The 22311-nt window shown below is 41.1% G+C and overlaps 1 protein-coding gene across 4 annotated transcripts in view; it reads left to right on the forward strand.

Annotated features, from left to right (window-relative positions):
- The window catches only part of KIAA1328 (KIAA1328 ortholog), a 295446-nt gene that overhangs the window by 215419 nt on the left and 57716 nt on the right, over nucleotides 1–22311 (forward strand). For all 4 annotated transcript variants that reach the window (XM_060173759.1, XM_060173756.1, XM_060173757.1 and 1 more), the window contains one exon: nucleotides 18162–18337. In XM_060173759.1, coding sequence (XP_060029742.1) covers nucleotides 18162–18337 — 176 coding nt within the window. The remainder of the gene's footprint in view (nucleotides 1–18161; nucleotides 18338–22311) is intronic.

Below are 22311 nucleotides of genomic sequence, written 5' to 3' on the forward strand. Positions count from 1 at the left end.
TCTCCATTTCTCTGTCCTATCCAACAACGACAACAACAATAATAACTACAACAATGAAACAACAAGGGCAACAAAAGGGAATAAATAAATAAAATAAATATTAAAAAAAAAGAAGTAAGTTTCCTGTGGATCTGCAGGATCTTGATTGAACTTTATTCAAACTAACCCATTTGGCAGCATGACATACCTTGTAGAGGCTTGTTCTGCAGATCCTGGGGAGACCTAACCTTGACTTTTATGATGCCCCCATTCCCTTCTTGCAAGTTTGCTGTTACATCTATTAAATCCCATAGCACTTAGCATTTACCACCATCACAACACACCTGTCACATTAGGTATTCACTGTTGAGCTGATTGTCTCTTGTTTTCCTGAAAATATTTAAATGTACTCTCTAGGCTGGGAGATGATTCAGCAAGTGGGGTGCATGCCTTTTATGCATAATTTCTTAGGTCCAATCCCTGGAACCACATGATAGCACCAAAAACAAACAAACCAAGTAACCTCAAGTATGGTAGAACAATGTTTTGACCTCTCTCTCTCTCTTGCTTTAGCTTTTGTTCTCTCGCTCTTCCCCCCTCCCACTCCCAGCCTCATTTTTCTCTCTCAAAACACAAAATGAAAATTGGAGCAGGAAGTTCACTCAGTGGTGCATAAACTAGGTTAATTCCAGGCACTGCTTGGGATTGATTTATTTACTTCCATGCTCAAACACAAAGCTCACACATAGTAGACTCCCAGAGAAAAGTTGGGGTTTTTTTTTTGTTTGTTTTCCCTTTTGTTGCCCTTGTTTTTTTATTATTGTTTTAGTTATTATTATTGTTGTAATTGGTGTCATCGTTGTTAGATAGAACAGAGAGAAATGGAGAGAGGAGGGGAAGACAGAGACAGGGAGAGAAAGATAGACACCTGCTGACCTGCTTCACCGCCTGTGAAGCGACCCCCACCCCCTGCAGGTGGGGAGCCTGGGGGGGGCGGCTCGAACCAGGATTCTTATACCGGTGCCATGTGCGCTTAACTCGCTGCGCTACCACCCGACTCCCAAGAAAAGTTTTATTGACTCTGAAAATACACTTTGTTTTTATGATTTTTGGAAAAAACAGATCGGACAGCATATGAAATGTTTCATTTTTGAGATTTTATTTAAACTCTTTAGTTTCAGAACCATTGGTTTATTGACAGTTCTGTCTCTGGTAAATATGAAAAGTCAATGGAATGTTTAAGAAAATTATTTTTAAGAGTTCCAGGTTATGCGCCATCTGGCTTCACATTCACTGGTAGCCAATGTGCATAGAGACGATAACTAGAAACTCTCATAACACAAGAAGCCCACCATTCTGTATTTCTGAGAAGCAGGTGAAGTTAACAGGCTCATGGACTGGACCTCCTTTTGTGACTTGAATGGCTTAACACATCAGTGGAGCCATCATATTCCATTTCCAGGCCAAGCAGACCATTTTAGCTGGAATGATTCAGTGAGATGAACAGCTTCAGCAAGTTAGAATCCATCATCACATCCTTGCATTCATTTAAAGATGAATTTACTTGGTGTTAAATGGACATTTGTTTTTATTGTCTCAAAGATTAGACTTTTCCTCTAGTAAAGCAGATAATGTATCTATATGGTGTTCTAGCCTGAACAGTACATAAAGATTAGTAAATAAGGTCGCATTAAAAATACTTATAATGTAAGTAACATGACTCCCAGTAGCATTTCTAATGTCCATTAATGCTTATTCTGAGGATCAGAGCTCATTTTACTGAGCCATTTAGTCAAACCGTGTGATTATTTAGAAAGTTAATTCATGCATACTAAAATCTAGCTTAAGTAATGCAGAGGGTAGGAGGTAAAACTCTATGGAGACGAAAGTCCTTTTTGTTATTTAATGATCAACCATAATTAACTTGCAAATTTGAAATAATTAGAACAAATTAAAGGTATTTAACTTTGCCTCCCTAAAGAAAAATTCAAATTGCACCAAATGCAGCTTTAAATTATTCAAATCTCAGAGGTCTAGGCTAGATTTTTTTATAATGCCTTTCCTATGATGAGAATACCAATCTGCTTTTTGTCAGAAGGCATCCTATCAAGTAATTGTTCTTTGTGCTTAATAAATGACAGCTATTCTTCTTTGTGAAAGTATTTCAGTCTCCCAAGACCACATCAGCATTTCCATGGCATTTTAATTCAATAAAACAAAAGGTTAATGTTTTTCTACTTTTTAAGAAATGCAAATACAAGTGGTATTCAATTGGTCCTGAATGACATTTAAAATTTGCCATTCAAGCTCTCAGAAATACTATCGCGATAGGAGACGTGAGCAAGATAGAAAAGTTTGAGGAGCTTGGGCTTATTAATTTGAGGAACTGAAAAGGTCTCACCTTTCCCCTCCTAAGTTATGGTGATTCAAAGTCGCCCATCTAGTATTTTGTACTATTAACATGAGAGAAATAGTTCATAAAATCCTAGTGATACAAGAATGCCTTATGTAGTATGCTGCAGTACTAAATGCCATGAGTGTCACTGTTTTTTTACTGCTGTCTGAATTCTGGTCACTTAGCATCACACCATCACTTTAATAGGCTCAACAGATGCTAAAGAAGTAAACCAGGCCACTCACTCCAAAGCTAACCTTATTAAAGCAAGGACTGCAAAAGCTGAATAAGGGCAAGAGACTGTCATACTTTAATGATGACTCTAGCGGAGGGTAGATAGTATAATGGTTATGCAAACAGACTCTCATGCCTGAGGCTCCAAAGTCCCAGGTTCAAGCCCCTGTACCACCATAAGCCAGAGCTGAACTGTGCTCTGGTAAAAAAAAAAAAAAAAAAAAAAAAAAAGATGACTTTGTAGTCACTATCAGGCCACCCAGTCAGCTGGGGCCCTATTCAGGGAGTCCTGAGATTCCCAAACAGAAATGATGGGCCTAGACCTCAAATAAATCCCTCTCTCCATTGTTACCGGACATCTCTATCAGGAACAACAAAATAGACCCCTTTGTGGGCCCCCCATAGGACCTTTCTCTCAAGTTGGATCAACAACGGTAGAGAATGTTCCATCCTCCTAAGGGAGGATGGACAACATACTCTATGCCACACCTGAGAAAGATGGGTCCTGATACTGGGGCAGCTTGGAACATTTCTACTTATGACCACAGAATGTGAGGTCAGATCTACAGGGATACAGAGGCTCCTAAGCTGAATATGGGCCCCAGACCATATCAAGTCGATGGGGTTTATAGTCAACAATATTTATATACCTTTCCCTTATTTGGGAGCTACTCTCTTCCCTGATTCAGCTTTCTGTTCCTTTTCTAGCCATGACATCATCTCCCCAAACAATAACTTGGATCCACCTGCATATCAGATTTAAGGCTTAGGGAAAAAAAACAAAACACTAGTATATCCACAGGCCCTTGGGAATATAACTAAAATATGCATACTAGCTATCTACAAAATGGGGGATCCCCCAGCTCTTCATCTGCACTATTCTAGCCTTTAGGTTCATGATTGGTCAACAATTTGTTTGGCTTTGTATGTTAACTCTCTTTTCAGCCACCAGGTTCCAGATGCTAACATGATACAGGCCAGACTTCCCTGGAAAGACAACCCCACCAATGTGTCCTGGAGCTCCACTTCCCCAGAGCCTCCACTAGGGAAAGAGAGAGGCAGCCTGAGAGTATGGATAGACCTGTCAATGCCCATGTTCAGCAGGGAAGCAATTACAGAATCCAGACCTTCCACCTTCTGCATTCCATAATGATCTTGGGTCCATACTCCCAGAGGATTAATGAATAGGAAAGCTATCAGGGGAGGGGACGGGATACGGAATTCTGGTGGTGGGGATTGTGTGAAGTTGTACCCCTCTTATCCTATGGGTTTCTCAATGTTTCTATTTTATAAATAATAATAATAAAAAGAAGTAAACCAGGCCACAGTCGCTAGTAATTTCCTATCACAAGTGGGTGACGGTGTTCTGTACACTGTAGCGAGTGACAGCACCAGGTGGCACAGATCACCTCACAGCATGGACATGTAAAGGACCGAAATGATCTATGAGTGTTTCTTCAGTTCTCTCTGGGTCTGGAAATAACTTATATAATTATTGCTTTTGCAAAGGTAAAATAAGACCATAGGCTGAGCAGAGAGAGGACAGTGTGAGTACACAGAACTGGCACATGCAGGAAGTCCCGGGTTCAATCCCTGATAACAGGAACAGAGTAGAGCAGTACTTTGACTAAAAAATAATAATAATAATAATAATAATAATAATAATAAGTTAAGGAATAAAATAATTTTTTGATGTTTTATATATCTAGAATTTTTTGGTAACATTTTTTCTGATTTCTTAGATTTTATTATTTTTTAAGATTTTTTTTTTAATTTCCACCAGAGTTATTGCTGGGGCTCAGTGCTTTCACAACAAATCCACTGCTCCCTGTGGCCATTTTTTCCCCTCCCTTTCTTTTACTTGATAGAACAGAGAGAAATTGAAAGGAATCAGAGAGAAAGGGAGAGAGAGACACTATAGCATTGCTTTACCACCCATGAAGCTTCCTTGCTGCAAGTGGACACCAGGGCTTGAAATCAGATCCTTGAGCATGACAGAGTACACTCAACTGGGTACACCACCACCTCGACCTCAACTTTATTTTTGAATCAACTTTACTGAAATAAGATTTACATTTAGTAAAATGCACATAAATTTCACATTGGAACCAAAAAACTACCTAACTAATGCCTCAATTAATGGAGAAAGTGCCATACATCACACACCTTAGTAAATCCCACCCCCAAACCCTTGGCTCAGGCAACCACTAGCCTGGTCTGTATTGTTGAAGATAGTTTGGCTGATTACAAATATTGACATAAGTGAAATTATACAGTATATAGATGTATCTGGCATCTTTTACTCTGCATGTTCTGTAGATTTATGCACAGTGCTGCGTGTTTCATTAGTCCATTAATTTTTATTCCTGAGTATACTCATTGTATATTCATGAGTACATTCCTTGTCTACGTCCACCATGACATGTTTATCAATTAATTTGCTGATTGACATTTAGACTATTTCGAAACTGAGGAAGAAATTAAAAAAAAAAAATTTAAAAACCCAGACACAAGAAGCATTTGTTTATGCCTCTTTTTTTATTATTTATTTTCCCTTTTGTTGCCCTTGCTGTTGTTTTTTTTATTGTTGTTGTAGTTATTGTTGTTGTTATTGATGTCCTTGTTAGATAGGACAGAGAGGAATGGAGAAAGGAGGGGAAAGACACAGAGGGGGAGAGAAAGACACCTGCAGACCTGCTTCACCACCTGTGAAACGACTCCCCTGCAGGTGGGGAACCAGGGGCTCGAATCAGGATCCTTATGCCGGTCCTGCTGCCTGACTCCCTGTGTATGCCTCTTAGTAGACATGTTTTCTTTCTTTTGAGTATGGTGGTGGAAAATCATCCTATATTCCTTTAAGTTCTTCAAGGCTAGGTCAACCATACAAGTATGAGATCAGTAAGAGAAAGTTATTAACAAGTCGTGACCTCCAATCCACAAGGGGAGTTCCCTGGATTCTGAGAAAGCACCTCCACATGGTCTTAGGCACAGACCTACAATCAATCCTTCCTTCCTTCCTTCCTTCCTTCCTTCCTTCCTTCCTTCCTTCCTTCCTTCTTTCTTTCTACCAAGGTTATTGCTAGGGCTCAGTGCCTTTTGTTGCCCTTTTTTATTGTTGTTGTTATTGATGTCATTGTTGTTGGATAGGACAGAGAGAAATGGAGAGAGGAGGGGAGGTCAGAGAGAGGGAGAGAAAGATAGACACTTGCAGACCTGCTTCACCACCTGTGAAGCGAATCCCCTGCAGGTGGGGAGCCAGGGGCTAGAACCAGGATCCTTACTCCAGTCCTTGCGTTTTGCACCATGTGTGCTTAACCCACTGTGCTACCACCCGACCCCCTTTTGGTACAGTCTTAACACAGAGTTCTCTGGTGTCCTCTCAGACTGAAGGATTAGTCAAGACAGCTTAAGAAAGGAGAAATGAATTTTTTTATTTAATTTTATTTATAAAAAGGTAACATTGACTAAACCATAGGATAAGAGGGGTACAACTTCACACAATTCCCACCACCAGAATTCTGTATCCAATCTCCTCCCCTGAGAGTTTTCCTCTGGGAGTATGGACCCAAGGTGGGATGCAGAAGGTTAAGGTCTGGTTTCTGTAATTGCTTCCCTGCTGAACATGGGCGTTGACAGGTCAACCCATACTCCCAGCCTGTCTCTCTCTTTCCCTAGTAGGGTGGAGCTTTGGGGAAGCGGAGCTCCAGGACATATTGGTGGGGTTGTCTGTCCAGGGAAGTCTGGTCTGCATCATGCTAGCATCTGGAACCTGGTGGTTGAAGAGAGAGTAACATACAAAGCCAAACAAATTGTTGACCAATCATGGAACTAAGGGCTGGAATAGTGCAGATGAAGAGATGGAAGGCCCTCCATTGCATAGATAGCTAGTAGGCATATTTTAATTATATTCCCAAGGCCTTGTGGATATACTAGTGTTGTTGTTGTTGTTGTTGTTGTTTTTTGTTTGTTTGTTTTTGCCTGAGCCTGAAATCTGATATGCAGGTGGATCCAAGTTATTATCTGGGGAGATGATGTCATGGTTGGCAAAAGGACCAGAAAGCTAGATCAGGGAAGAAAGTAGCTCCCATATATGGGAAAAGTGTATAAATATTGACTGTAAGCCCCATCAATTTGATGTGATCTGGGGCCCATATTCAGCTTAGGAGCTAATGTGACCTCTGTATCCCTGTAGATCTGACCTCACATTCTGTGGTGATTAAGTAGGAATGTTCCAAGCTGCCCCAATGTCAGGACCCATCTTTCTCAGGTATAGCATGGAATATGTTGTCTAGCCTCCCTTTTTTTTTTGGAGGATGGAACATTCTCTACCATTGTTGATCCAACTTGAGGGGGGCCATAAAGGGGTCTATTTTGTTGTTCCTGATAGAGATGTCCGGTAACAATGGAGAGAGGGATTTATTTGAGGTCTAGGCCCATCATTTCTGTTTGGGAATCTTAGGACTCCCTGAATAGGGCCCCAGCTGATGGGGTGGCCTGATAGTGACTAAAGAATTATCGTTAAAGTATGCCAGTCTCTTGCCCTTATTCAGCTTTTGCAGTCCTTGCTTTGATGAAGTTAGCTTTGGAGTGAGTGAGAGAACTATAATGGGAAGTAGGTGAGAAGGATATCTAAGTCTAAGTAGACACTATTTCATTAGGAACTTTATACTGACTCACTACAGAATATTGTGTATTTTTGCTTTCGGGTGTATATTTTGCCCTAATTTATGGATACATGTCAACATATGCTCTATCTTATGGGACCTGGTCCATATTCAGGTTTTGAGATTTTGTTAGGAAGTGAACCTCTTGGAATGGAATTTGAGAATACTATGAAAGGAAAGGTCTCACCCAAGTAATGAGGGTGAAGAGTTGACATTCCATGCTTCACGTCTCTGGACACAGTCTGAAGTGAAGCATGCTGAGATGGTACTCATTGCATTGATTAGGTTGGGATTGGCAGATGCAATTTCATTTGGTATGAATTGAGAGAAGCATGCAGGAAAGTGAGCCTCGCCCTAGAGGTTCCAGGACTGGGGGAAATATAGGCTCTATAGAGGAAGCAGGAGGTTCCTGCTATCTTAGGGTTTAAGAAGACAATAGATAGTTATTGTTATAATTACATTATTTGGCAATTGGGTTAACTTTGAAATATCCCTTTGTTAGGATTTGCTGTATCATACACAACATCACCATAATTTATGTCCTTTGACATTATTTGTATATATCTGTGCCACCGGTTGCTTCTGTTCTCCCTGCTCTAAGCTTTTAAGAGAGTCAACATATCAAAGACTCAGCCTATGTATTAGAAAGACTCAATCTGTGATTTTAAAAGTTTGAGACATTCAATCAATTTTTCCCCTCTTATATTAATTAGTGATTTATATGACTACAAATTGATAGGAGTATACATAAATACCATTCCCACCATCAAAAGACCGTGTCCCATCCCACCCCCTCTCCCCCTTGTGCCTCGTGAAGCTGAACATCCACCCTCACCCTCAACCCAGGATTTTAACTTTGGTACCCTACTCCAAATTCAGTCAAAGCCTGCTTTGAGTTTCCCTTTCTGTTATTCTCTCTCAACTTCTGTTTATGAGTGGGAACATCCCATACTTATCTTTGTCTTTCTGACTTAGCTCACTTAACATAATTACTTCTAGCTCCATCCAAGCTGGGTCAGAGAAGGTGGGTTCGTTGTTCTTAATGGCTGCATAGTAAAGAAATGAATTTAATAGCATGCAGATGGGGTGCTACAATGACTCTATGTTGCTGAATTCTGCATATGGGAGGTGAGGTATATATCCCTAGTTTGGGGGGGTGGAGATTTCACCTAACTAGGTGGGATAGACTCTGCTTGAGAGGAGAGTTAAAATTCTCTGAAAGAAGTGAAAACAAACAAAATAAATGGGGTAGTACCTATTATCTTTGAGCAGGGAGACAGCAGTAATGGCTGTGCAAGATTTTCCTGACTGAGGCTCCAAAACCCCAAGTATAACAGAGCTATAACAGCCCTTTAGTAAGGGGGTGTGTGTGTGTGTTTACAGATAAGATTATACTTGAGTGATGCCTTCCTAAAGTAATAATAAAAGGGTTAGTGATTGCTTCTTGAATTAGGAAACAGAGAGAGAGAGAGAAAGTTTGGACTAAAGCAAGGGCAGACATGTCTCCTCAGTATGCTGGTCCTTCGTTTTCTTAATTTAAAAATAAATTTCAATTCACTAAAATAACTAATAGTCATATCCTCAGCACTCATCCTCTTGAGAAGAACAGTCCTGAGAACCTGGCGGAGGTCTGTTTCAGGCCTCCTTCATTACTGCCAGTGAGCACATCTTCATGTTTTTTTTTAATTGACTTTATATATCTTAGTTTGAAAAATATCTATTCACAAATCTTTTTTTATTATTTCTTTTTACTTTGTGAGGAGATTAATGGATTACAGGATAGTTGTGGACACATAGGTACATTTTCTCATTTCCCCATGACAGGTGCCAGCAAAACATTCTCAAGCCTAATTTAAGTTCTTTTCTATCATCATGCACCAGGGCCCCAAAACTCCCCCCACCCCTCACCCCCCAGTTCCTACCCTTCCCTTTCCTCCCCAGAGTCCTTTGCTTTGGTGCAGTATACCACCCACCCAAGACACGGTATACTTTGCATTTTCCCTTTCTTCTTACGGCCAAGTTTTACCCATGAGTGAGATCTTTTTTTTTCTTTTTTTTTTTTAACGAGAGCTCTGCTCAGCTCTGGTTTATAGTGGTGTGGGGTATTGAACCTGGGACTTTGGAGCCTCAAGCACAAGAGTCTCTTTGCATAACCATCATGCTATCTACCCTTCACTAGAAATCTTTTTTTAATTGATTTAATAATGATTAACAAGATTGTAGGATAAGAGGAGTACAATTCCAGCAGGTGGGCTAAAGGTATTGTCTGGGGAGATGGTGTCAGAGTTGGAAAAAGGACTAGAATGTGAGATCATTTTAACCAATTTTACATGAATAAGCAATTTTTAAACATAGAAATATTTTTAGTAAAAATAGAAATTTTTTGGTTTTTATTTATTTATTCCCTTTTTATTGCCCTTGTTGTTTTATTGTAGTTATTGTTGTTATTGATGTCGGCATTGTTGGATAAGACAAAGAGAAAGGGAGAGAGATGGGGAAAACAGAGAGTGGAAGAGAAAGACCTGCAGACCTGCTTCACCGCCTGTGAAGCGACTCCCCTGCAGATGGGGAGCCAGGGGCTTGAACCAGGATCCTTGAGTCAGTCATTGCGTTTCGTGCCACATGCGCTTAACCCACTACGCTATCGTCCGACTCCCAAAAGAAATGTTTTTATTGTAAAACCTTCATCATATATATATATATATGTATATATATATGTATATATATATACATATATATAAAATGAATATTTTCTTCCAGTGTGTGACTTGTTCCCCTACACACACTTTTTGAAGGGTTAATGGTTTGTAATACAGTTACTGACAGGAACAACCTTTTACCTCCCCATAATGAGTGTCTATAAGACAGACTGCCTTAATGACTTTTTTTTTTAATTGAGGAATTAATGTTTTACACTCAACAGTAAGTACAATAGTTTGTACATGCATAACATTCCCCAGTTTCCCATATAACAATACAACCCCCACTAGGTCCTCTGAATCCTTCTTGGACCTGTATTCTTTTACTTTGGTGCGATATGCCAATTCCATTTCAGGTTCTACTTGTGTTTTCTTTTCTGATCTTCTTTTTCAACCTCGGCCTGAGAGTGAGATCATCCCATATTCATCCTTCTGTTTCTGACTTATTTCACTTAACATGAATTTTTCAAGGTCCATCCAAGATCAGCTGAAAACGGTGAAGTCACCATTTTTTACAGCTGAGTAGTATTCCATTGTGTATATATACCACAACTTGCTCAGCCACTCATCTGTTGTTGGACACCTGGGTTGCTTCCAGGTTTTAGCTACTACAAATTGTGCTGTGAGAACATGTGTGTACACAGATCTTTCTGGATGGATATGTTGGGTTCCTTAGGATATATCCCCAGGAGAGGAATTGCAGGATCATAGGGTAGGTCCATTTCTAGCCTTCTGAGAGTTCTCCAAACTGTTCTCCACAGAGGTTGGACCAATTGACATTCCCACCAGCAGTGTAGGAGGGTTCCTTTGACCCCACACCCTCTCCAGCATTTGCTGTTGTTACCTTTTCTGATGTATGACATTCTCACAGGAGTGAAGTGGTATCTCATTGTTGTCTTTATCTGCATTTCTCTGACAGTCAGAGACTTGGAGCATTTTTTCATGTGTTTCTCGGCCTTTTGGGTCTCTTCTGTGGTGAATAGTCTGTCCATGTCTTCCCCCTATTTTTGAATGGGGTTATTTGTTGTCTTGTTGTTGAGTTTGGCAAGCTCTTTATATATGTTGGTTATTAAACTCTTGTCTGATGTACGGCATGTAAAGATCTTCTCCCATTCTGTGAGGTGTCTCTTGGTTCAGATAGTGGTTTCTTTCGCTGTGAAGAAGCTTTTTAATTTGATGTAGTCCCATAGGTTTATACTTGCCTGAGTCTTCTTTGTAATTGGATTCGTTTCATTGAAGATGTCTTTAAAATTTATGCGGAAAAAAGTTCTGCCAATATTTTCTTCTAAGTATCTGATAGTTTGTGGTCAACATCCAAGTCCTTTATCCACTTGGAATTTATTTTTGTATTTGGTGAAATACAGTGGTTCAGTTTCATTCTTCTGCATGTTTCAACCCATTTTTTCCAACATGATTTGTTAAAGAGACCCTGCTTTCCCCATTTAATAGTCTGGGCCCCTTTGTCAAAGATTAGATGTACATAGGCTCACTTCTGGGCTCTCAGTTCTATTCCACTGGTCAGTCTGTCTATTCATGTTCCAGTACCAAGCAGTTTTGATGACAGTGGCCCTATAATACAATTTGAGATCTGGGACTGTGATGCCTCCAGTTCTGTTCTTTTTTCTCAAGATTGTTTTGGCAATTCTAGGTCTTTTCTGGTTCCAGATAAACATTTGTAGCATTTGTTCTATTGTCCTAAAAAATGTGCTTGGGATCTTGATGGGGATAGCATTAAATTTGTATATGGCTCTGGGTAGTATATTCATTTTGATGATGTTAATTCTACTGACCCATGAACATGGAATATCTTTCCACTTCTTTGTGTCTTTTTCAATTTCCTTGAGTAGTGACTCATAATTTTCAGTATACAAGTCTTTCACTTCTTTGGTTAGGTTTACTCCTAGATATTTTATTTTTTTAGTTGCTATAGTAAAAGGAATTGATTTCTGGATTTCTATTTCTTCTAGCTTAGTGTTTGCATAGAGGAATGCCACTGACTTTTGAAAGTTAATTTTGTAGCCTGACACCTTACTGTATTGCCTGATGATTTCCAAAAGTTTCTTGCTGGATTCCTTAGGTTTTTCCATGTATACTATCATGTCATCTGCAATTAGGGAGAGTTTGACTTCTTCTCTTCCAGTCTGTATCCCTTTAATTCCTTGCTCCTGCCTGATTGCTATGGTAAGAACTTCCAACACTATGTTGAATAGTAATGGTGAAAGTAAAGTGGGCAGCCCTGTCTAGTACCTGATCTGAGTGGAAATGCTTCCAGTTTTTCACCATTGAGTATGATGTTGGCTGTAGGTTTGCTATATATAGACTCCACTATCTTCAGGAATTTTCCATCTATTCCCATTTTTTGTAGTGTTTTGATCATAAAGGGATGTTGTATTTTGTCAAAGGCTTTCTCTGCATCTATTGATATGACCATGTGGTTTTTGGGCTTGCTTTTGTTGATGTGGTGGATCACATTGATTGATTTACGTATATTAAACCAACCTTGCATGCCTGGGATAGACTCCACTTGGTCATGATGAACAATCTTGTTAATATACTGCTGTATCCGGTTGGCTAGAATTTTGTTCAGTTTGTGTGGAGTAGTCTGCTGCTAATCTTATGGGTTTTCCTCTGTAGGTGACTCTGTTTTTCTCTTGCAGCCTTCAGGATCCTTTCTTTATCCTTATTCCTTTCCATTCTAAATATGATGTGTCTTGGTGTCTTTAAGTCTGGGTTAATTCTGTTTGGGACCCTCTGGGCTTCTTGAATCTTTATGTCTTTGATGTTGTCTAGACTAGAGAAGTTTTCAGCTATTATGGCCTGAAGAATGCTTTCTTCCTCTCCCTCGCTTTCTTCCTCTGGTAAGCCAATAATGTGAATATTTTTTCTTTTGAAGTCATCCCATAGGTCTCTGTTGTTGTTTTCAGCATCTCTTAATCTCTTTTTGAGATCTCTTCTTTTTCAGTTGTCTCTAATTCGTCCTTGATATTGCTAATTCTGTCTTCAGCCTCATTGATTCTGTTCTCTCTGCCCTTTACTGTTTTCTGGAGTTCATCTATTTTGTTACCCTGTTCTGATACTGTTTTAGCTTGTTCAGCTATTTGTGTTCTTAGCTCAGCTATTTCAGCTTTCAGCTCTCTAATAACCTTGAGATAGTTAGTGTTTTTTTCCAGAGTCTCATTTGTTGTTCCTGTATTTCTGATTACAAATCGTTCAAACTCTTTACTCACTCCTGTGATTATTTCCTTAGCTAATGTTTGGATGTTGAACTCGTTATTTTGTGCTTCACCCTATGGGGGGCTTTTAGCTGGACTGTTGTCCTGGTTCATTTCTCCAATATTTCTTCTTGTTGGTGTACCCATTTTATATATTATGAGTTCCCTCTCTTAGTACTTTTCAAGTTACTGATCACTATTTCCTGGATTGACTTGTGTCTAAGTAAGGTAATTAAAGGGTTCACAGTGGTGGTAGTTAACAGTTGTTTCAATAGTATTTTAACCCCTGACTTGGGGCTTAGTGATTTAAAAGCCTCGTTTTTTTGTTTGTTTGTTTTTTTCTTCTCTGTAGGCTATGGGAGCCTGAGGGCTTCTAAAGTATAAGTAGGCTTCTTCTTCTTCTTCTTCTAGCGTTTGCCCTTCTTCCGTAGCCAGTCAACAGCGTCAGGTTGAGCCTGATGTAAAGTTTCGAGACCTCCTTTGAATCTGGAGAGGTGGCAGTCGTTGACTATGTGGGTCATAGTCTGTCTGGAGCCGCAGGGGCAGTTCGGGTCATCTCTGGCTCCCCAGTGATGGAACATAGCGGCGCACCGGCCATGGCCTGTTAGATAGCGATTGAGGAGGGCCCAATCATAATGTGCTAGGTCAAAGCCGGGTTGACGCTTGCAGGGGTCTGTGATGAGGTGTTTGTTCTTGACCTCAGCTGACTGCCAACTCTGTCTCCAAGAGTCTGGAACAGAGAAGTTCAGTGTAGGCATAGGGGACCAGATTGGGTGACGAGACGTCAAGCGTTGGACAGGGTGGGCGAAGATATCCGTGTATATTGGCAGGTCCGGTCGAGCATAGACATGGGAAATGAACTTAGATGATGCCGCATCCCGACGAATATCTGGCAGGGCGATGTTGCTAAGAACTGGCAGCCATGGAACCGGGATGGAGCGGATGGTTCCAGAAATTATCCTCATGGAGGAATATAATTTGGAATCGACCAAGTGGACACGGGGGCTACGGAACCATACTGGGGCACAGTATTCTGCAGTGGAATAGCATAATGCCAGAGATGATGATCGTAGTGTGGAAGCGCTCATGCCCCTGAGGAGCTGGCCAGTCTTGCAATGATGTTATTCCTCGCGCCCACCTTTGCTGCAGTTTTTATGAGATGTTTGTGAAATGACAGAGTGTGATCGAGAGTAACGCCAAGGTAGACTGGCTGGGCTTCATGCCGGATTCTCGTATCGCCAAGCTGCACATTCAGCTCATGCGAGGCCGAGGCATGGTGTAGATGGAAAACAGATGATACTGTTTTTGCAGTGCTAGGGATTAGTCGCCATTTTTTACAGTAATCAGATATCAGAGACATGCCTTTCGTGAGTGTTTCCTCAAGGATGTTGAACTTGGATGCCTGAGTTGCACAGCAGATGTCATCGGCGTAGATGAACTTCCTTGAAGAAGTTTCTGGGAGGTCATTGATGTAAATATTAAATAGTGTAGGAGCCAGAACAGAGCCCTGGGGGAGGCCACTTGAGACAAGTCTCCATCTGCTAGACTTGTCACCCAGATGCACCCGGAATCTTCTGTTTTGGAGAAGAAACAATATAGTGTTGGCCACCCATGGAGGCAGGCGTCTTGAGATCTTGACTAGGAGACCACGGTGCTTAATCACTGACTCCAGACCAAGAGATAAGGCAGGGTGTGGGAGACATAGTCCAGTGGTTATGCAAAGGGACTTTCACAGCCCCACAGCTATGCCAGGGAGGTCTAGGTCTTCTCCTGAGTTTCCTGGTTAGATCTCTGTCCCCCAGTGTCCCTCCCTGCTGCTGCTTCAGATTCTGAGGACAGTAGCAGTGGAGACTCAGAGTTGCACTTGGTGAGTCTCCGGGAGTCCTCTCCTCCCTTCAGCTGTCCCCTTGTTGGTGGAACAGACTGGAGGTGGTGTCTCAACTGATAAACCGCCAGACTGTTACCAGCCACTTAGTCTCTCCCTAGGCTCCTCTCTGTCACCAGCCACCCGTGTTTGCACTCACCAGTGATTTGGTGGGTTCCTATAGTTGTTCTAGTCCTGTCTTGTTTTGGTCCCAGGTGGTCTCCTTTGGTATTCCTAGTTGATCTGGGAGAAGAGAGGAGAGGAGAAAAACAGATCTGCTGCTGCTCCTTAATGACTTTTTTTTTAAGAATAGGACTTTTTTTTTTTCACAAAGGTTAAAAAGACATATAGTATTTTTGCTGATGGGTTTGAGTTTATATTTATGAGGTGTACTCTATTATAACACTTCTTTACTGGGATAATTTTGTCTGCCAAAGCACTACTTTTACTGCTCAGCTTTTGTTTATGATAGTGCCAGAAGTTGAAACAGGAAACACTTAAGTTTCAGACTGAAAGTTTGATATGCTATTACTGTACTATCTCACCAGCCCAAAGAACTCTTTTCTGTAAGGTTTATTTATGGGAAAGAGAGAGACTTAGAAAAGGTGGGAGAGAGAGAGATGGAACCAAAACACTACTGTTTTGCTACTGCCAGGGTTTTGAACTGTGACCTCTGAGACTTCAGGCATGCAAGTGGGTCTCTAAAGGGTTGGGATATCTCTCCAGTCTCTATCTTTTTTTTTTTTTTTTTTTTTGCCACCAGGGTTGTTGTTGGGGCTTGGGGCCAGCACTACAAATACATCACTTCTGGGGCTGTTTTTTCTTTCTTTCTTTTTTTTAAATTTTCTTTTATAGTACATAGAGAAATTGAGAGGGGTAGGAAGATAGAGAGGGGGAGAGACCCTCTTTATCTCCATACCCTTTCTCAATTTATCTATTCTATCCCATAAAAAGGAAGAAAGAAAGAAAGAAAGAAAGAAGATAAATAGAAGAGAAGAGAGGGGGAGAGAAAGAGACAGCTACAGACCTGCTTCACCACTTGTGAAGTGTCTGCACTGCAGTTGGGGAATCAGGGCTTGAACCCGGGTCCTTGCACTTAGTACTACACGCACTTAACCAGGTACTCCACCACCCAACCCCCTGTCTCTATCAATTTAATTTTTTTTTTTTTTTGCCATGAGAACTATCACTAGAGTTTTGTGCCTACACATGGACTCCACCCTCTAACCATATAACCATACTTTTTTCCATTTTTCTTTTTTGATAGAGAGTGAGAGAGGGGTAAGAGGGAAAAGGGGGAGAGGGAGAGAGAGAGGGAAAGGGAACTGCTCCACTGATCATAAAGCTTCCCCCCGACACTAGGGACGGAGCTCCTCACACATAGTAAGCATGTGCTCTGCCAGGTACCTGACCACTCAGGCCTCTCTCAACTTAATCTTGAATAGACATTATCTCTACTTCTGGTGAGTTTTAATGTCTTATTTATTTATTTATTTATTTATAGAATTCATCATTTTATGAGCAAAACTTTTTCTCCTTCACTTTATTTTCACATTGTGGGTGTTGGAAACATGAGATGAAAGTGTCACAAGTCTGTAGTGAACCTGAATTAGAAAGAGGACACTGTGAAGTAGTAACACAGAGAACATTTTCTTCCTTCCTTTCTTTCTTTCTTTCTTTCTTTCTTTCTTCATTTTCTTCATTTGTTATTGTTTCTTCTTTCTTTTTTATTGAGGGGATTAATAGTTCACAGTAAATACAGTTTTTGCTACATGTGGAAAATGTCTCACTTTCCTGCAAGACGGTTTCACTCCTTGCCTAGGTCCTCCTCCACCATTGTGCACCAGCACCTGAAACCACCCCCCCGCCCCGCCCATCCCCACCACCAGTTTCCTTTCCTTTGGTGTGTTTCAGAATATTTTTAAACAGCAAAATGCTTTCAGAGGAAATATACTAATGATGGGGACAAAGTTCATTAAAAGAATAAACAAATGTAGTGTGTTTCTTTCCATCAAAATTCCTTGCAAAAAAATTTCCAGCAAAACCCTGTATCTGCCTCATTGACATTATAATGAAATCCTGTGAGAACAGAGACCAATTCTTTCACATTCTCTGTTGCACTACCCCTTATATACTTTGGGTACATAACAAATGCTATAACAGTTGAAATGAGAAACACAAATGCATTTTTGAAGCGAACTGGTGATATTTGAAGCCCTTATGCCCATTTTTAGTACTTGGAAACCTTTTATTATGCAAAACTTATCTTAGCATATTTCATGTCTCTATAGATATTCTGGTTTTTAGTCAAACTCTGACTTTATTAGCAGTTTATTGGTCCGTGTCTTACTTCCCAACCCCAAATAGAAACCTTTGGACGATAGTGTTTCTTCTCCAAACTTTTTGGGACAGAACATACAATGGGCCTTCAGTAAATTTCTTCTAGTATACTCCAGTGATAAATCAGAAAGGGCCAGGGATGCGGGCGGCTCAGTGTTCAAGTTTGTCTCCCATGTATGAGGCCTTGTGTTGTAGAGCCAGATGTTGTAGTGCGCGAGCCGCAGAGAAGAGAGAGAGAGGGTCTGGAGCGAAGAGGAAACACAAATCTTTATTCGCGCTGGCACCTCAGAGTTGGGTGTTAGAGAAGCAGGTTGGGCCACATGGAGGTAGAGAAAATGGCTGCCTCATGCAGTAACCTTTTCTGCGTCTGAACACTGGAGTGAAGCGCCGGCAAGAGAGCGAGGTGCGGAAAACAAAGGGTTTTTATAGGGGTAGCTTTCGCGAGAATGGGAAGGGGGAGGAGTAACCATAGCACTCCAGATATCGCAGGGATATAGACAATGTCCTGAGGGCACAACATGTCTGAACAGGCACTCCGAGAATGTCCCAACTCTCCAGGGAACTAGCAGTAGCCTGAGGGGACAACATGGCAGATGTGACTGCATTGGCACAATTTCCCAGCAGCCTTGGGTTCAATCTCTAGAGAACCCCCTCCCAAAAAGCGTTTTGGGTTTTGCCACGAATCTCATTCTCACTCATATTGACTCTACACACCTGTGTGTGGTCGGTATCCCTTCCTATTCTCTTTAGCTCATTCATCTTTGTCCTTTTCAGCTTGTTGACATCAAAATGTGACAGCTGGATACGTGGAACACCACCATCCATCATTAAGCATCACGACTCCACTAACAGCGGAGAAAATAAAAGGGAGAGGAAGACAGTTGGTTTTCAGTCACAAGTAGAAGACAATGCCCAGTGGACATGTCAAAAAAAAGATACAACCCAAAGAGGTAAGTTTAACATGCAGGCTAGCAAAGTGACAAGCTAATGGAACAGGCAGTTGGACCTATAATCCAGAACTCGTGTTGAATGTCACAAACTGACTCGAGCTCCTCCAGACCACAGATGGTACTTCTGGACAGATAAGTCAACCACACAGCTTCTCCCATAGTGAACTCACAGGAGAAACTAAGCAGCTTGCTCCCTCTTTGTAAGCAGAAAAATGTAAGAATTATTGGGGGCCGGGGGGTGGCACGCTTAGCTAAGCACACATAGAACTAAATGTAAGGACCCCTGGCTCCCTACCTGCAGGGGGGTCTCTTCACAAGTGGTGAAGCAAGTCTACAAGTGTCTATCTTTCTTTCTCCCTCTCTATCTCTACCTCCTCTCTCAATTTCTCTATCTTATCCAATAAAATGGAAAAATGTCCGCAGGAGCGGTGGATTCGTATTGCTGGCACTGAACCCCAGCAATAACCCTGGACTTGACGCAAAAAAAAAAAAAAAATGGTGGGGGCTGGCGGTAGCGCAGCGGTTTAAGTGCAAGGACCAGTGTAAGGATACTGGTATGATACCCCGGCTCCCTACCTGCAGTGGAGTCACTTCACAAATGGTGAAGCAGGTCTGCAGGTGTCTATCTTTCTCTCCCCCTCTGTCTTCCCCTCCTCTCTCGATTTCTCTCTGTCCTATCCAACAACAACAGCAATAACAACAACAAGGGCAACAAAATGGGAAAAATAGCCTCCAGGAGCAGTGGATTCATAGTGCAGGCACCGAGCCCCAGTGACACCCTGGAAGCAAAAAAAAAAAAAAGTCAGACTTTTCCAGTGACAAGTATGATCACAGACACAAAATAATGGTCAGTGTGAGGAAAGGACACCAAATTGAAGATAAATCTCTGCTGGAAAGTAAACTCAGACAAGAACTGGATTAATTAACTGGATTAACTCAATTAACTGGAAATGTGAGGAGAGGCCATTGGAAACTCTACCTTGTGGCTAAAACAGAACCTCAGCAATTGTAAGCCTGTTGCCTACCAGTCTTTTAAATGCCAAGTGATTCATCTTGTTTTTCCATATCATAGATAGTTTAAGAGAAATTAATTTTATAAATTAAAGTGAAGTGTTGAGTGAAGCAGCCACATTTAATTGTGTTTCCTAGTTGTTTCTGGAGTGACTCTTGGCTAATGTCTCTGGAAATCATTAGGGAAGACATTGGAGAAGAGGCTAAGTCTGAGCTTTATTGCATAGAAGATGTACAGAGAATTTGTCAGAAACAAAGAGCTGGAAAAGGGTTTGGAGCCCCCTTTTGCCCTACTTCTTTCCCAGATATGTCTATGTTCCCCTCTCCCCTCCTTCACCCCCCCCCTTCATTTGTTTATTGCCATTAGGGTTATCACTTGGATTCATTGCTTGTATGATTCCACCACCCTTTCCTGGAAGCCTTTTTTTTTTTTTTTTCCAATTTTTTAATAGAAGATGAGAGACAGAGAAAGAGAGGAGTGAAAGAGAGGAGATGAGAGAAAGAAAGAAGGAAAGACATACCATGTATGAGGACCCTGCTTCACCACTCATGAAACGTCCCCCCTGCAGGTAAGGGACCAGGGGTGTGATCCTAGGTCCTCATACATGGTAATATATACACTAGGGTCTCACTGCTCAAGGTCCTTTTCATATAGAGAGACAGAGGGAGAGAGGGAAATATACCCCAAAACATCACAATCTTCTTCCAGTATGGTGGAGGCCTGGGTGTAAGCTGGATCACACACAGAACAAAGCAGGTGCATTATCCTCTTGAGCTATTTTGCTGTCCCTCCCACACATTGTTCCTGTTCACAGCTTTTTAACTTGACTTCCTTCTTACTTTCTTTGTTTTTCGATTGTCTAGCCCCTTGCCAACCCACAGGTTAAGCAACCAGCTTTTCATAATCTCTCTAGCCATTTTCACGTTTGTTTATTTGAAATATGTGAGGTGCTTTGTGAAGAAGTCTTCCGGGGGCATCACTCCTTGGCTTTCCTTCTCAGCTGCCAGCTTCATCACGGTTTCTGGTTATGAGTGATCAACAAATTGATTCATTCTGTGCTAGGTTCTGAGGAGACGATGACTAGCCCCACCTTCCAAAGGGCTCTCTACCACTTTGAAACAAAAAGCGAAAATACATTTTGTTTGGTATAAGGCAGAAGTTCTGCAGACCTCCATTGCTTTAGGACAACTTAGGACAATTTTTGTCCTTTCAGACTTTACTATCATAAACAAGAGTGAAACTGAGGAAAATTTGTCTCTGAGTGTTGGAGACCTTAGTCTACATTCCTCTCTCTTAGCAATCCTGCAGAGAGGGGAAGACTTTTACACTGCCAGATATTCTTAGCCATTGTACTTTGGAGCATAGCAAACCTATCCAAACTGGTGTGGTGGTTAGACTGCACAGCATAACACAGTCTTCTGTGTACTTGTCAACAAATTTGTGTTGTGTGTCAGCACAAAAATAAAATGGCAACGTGGGGGGAAATACAGTGCAATAGCAAAGGGACAAATAAGTTGTGTTATTGGTTAAGACCACCACCACATTAGGAAGCTGCCATTGAAAAGGCACTTTGAGGGAGGTATCATCAGGCCAGCCTTTGCAGTGGCTGAGGTTAATCTCTCCCAGGTCCAGCTACAAAAGCCAGAAGCCTGGAAAGGGTGTGTGTCCAAAAAAAAAATCAATTTCTAATTTGAAACAAAATCATTTTTGACTAACAGGAGTTCAGAACCCATTACTTTTTGCTGTATAGTCTGCTGACATTTCAGCACTTTCTGTTGTGTACAATGAATCCTAATAGTCATTCTATAATGTTGCCATACTGATCAATTTAACCAAGAAAAAGCTGTTACAATTCTGCAAAGTTTTCAGGAACAGTTTTCACTCAATTTTTTTCCATTTACTTATTTATTTATTTTATTTATTTTTGAGGACAGCTTATAGAGTTGCAATAGAAAATATATAAGCTTTCTCATCCTTTTAAGAGTTTTTCTTTATGGCATTCAAAGGAATTACTAATATTTTCTCCTCTTAAGAAGGGCTATCTTGTATTTGTCTCTTCTTTTATTCTGAAATGCAGGAGGCCTGGCAGTGGCACACTGGCTAAGTGCACATTCTTACCATGTATAAGGACCTGGGTTCAAGCTCCCCTCCCCACCTGCAAGAAGGATGCTTCACAAGTGGTGAAGCAAGTCTGTAGGTGTCTGCCTCTCTCCCTTTCTATCCCTCCCCCCAGTTTCTCCCTGTCCTATCAAGCAAGATAGAAAGGGAGGAAAAAGGGGGGGTGTCCATCAGGAACTGTTGATCCATCATGCTGACAACTGAACCCAAGCTGGTGGCAACAATAAACAAACAAACAAATGGAATCATATGCAAAATTGTGTTTTTTCCTGATCATGAAGGAAACTGAAGTTGTCCCTAAGAATCATTCTGCTCATGGCACACAGACTACAATGCCAGGCAGTGAGGCACTGGCATATACTATGGCACCCAAGCAGGTGGGAGCCAGTCTTTTCAAAGTATGGTGGAAGTGGGAAGGGGACGGAAGGGAGATGGGCACCCTTTTACCATCAGGTCAGTCAGTGATGTACTGCCCAAGTAATACTGATTTGGTGTATCTTTAATTGTTTTCCCCCTGTTTAACATGCCTGTAAAACTTTGATATTTTCCCATTGTTTTTATTTCGTTTGCTGTCCTTTAACCATTATGTGCTACTAGGACACTGACTGCAGGACCATTAATCTTTATTAGCAATGTCTAACTCCTTTTTCTCTCCTGTCCAAACCATTCTGTCAACTTTATTGATATAAAGCATACATACATATATATATATATATATACACACATAAATATATATACACACATATCTTATTTCAAGAAGCAACCTGGTGGTTACAAAGTATGTACAGTATTGTCAGGCATAGGCTTAAAATTGGGATTGCTTTTCAATCATCAACACTGAGAC

Source organism: Erinaceus europaeus, chromosome 15 (genome assembly GCF_950295315.1).
Source record: "Erinaceus europaeus chromosome 15, mEriEur2.1, whole genome shotgun sequence".
Lineage (NCBI taxonomy): Eukaryota > Metazoa > Chordata > Mammalia > Eulipotyphla > Erinaceidae > Erinaceus > Erinaceus europaeus.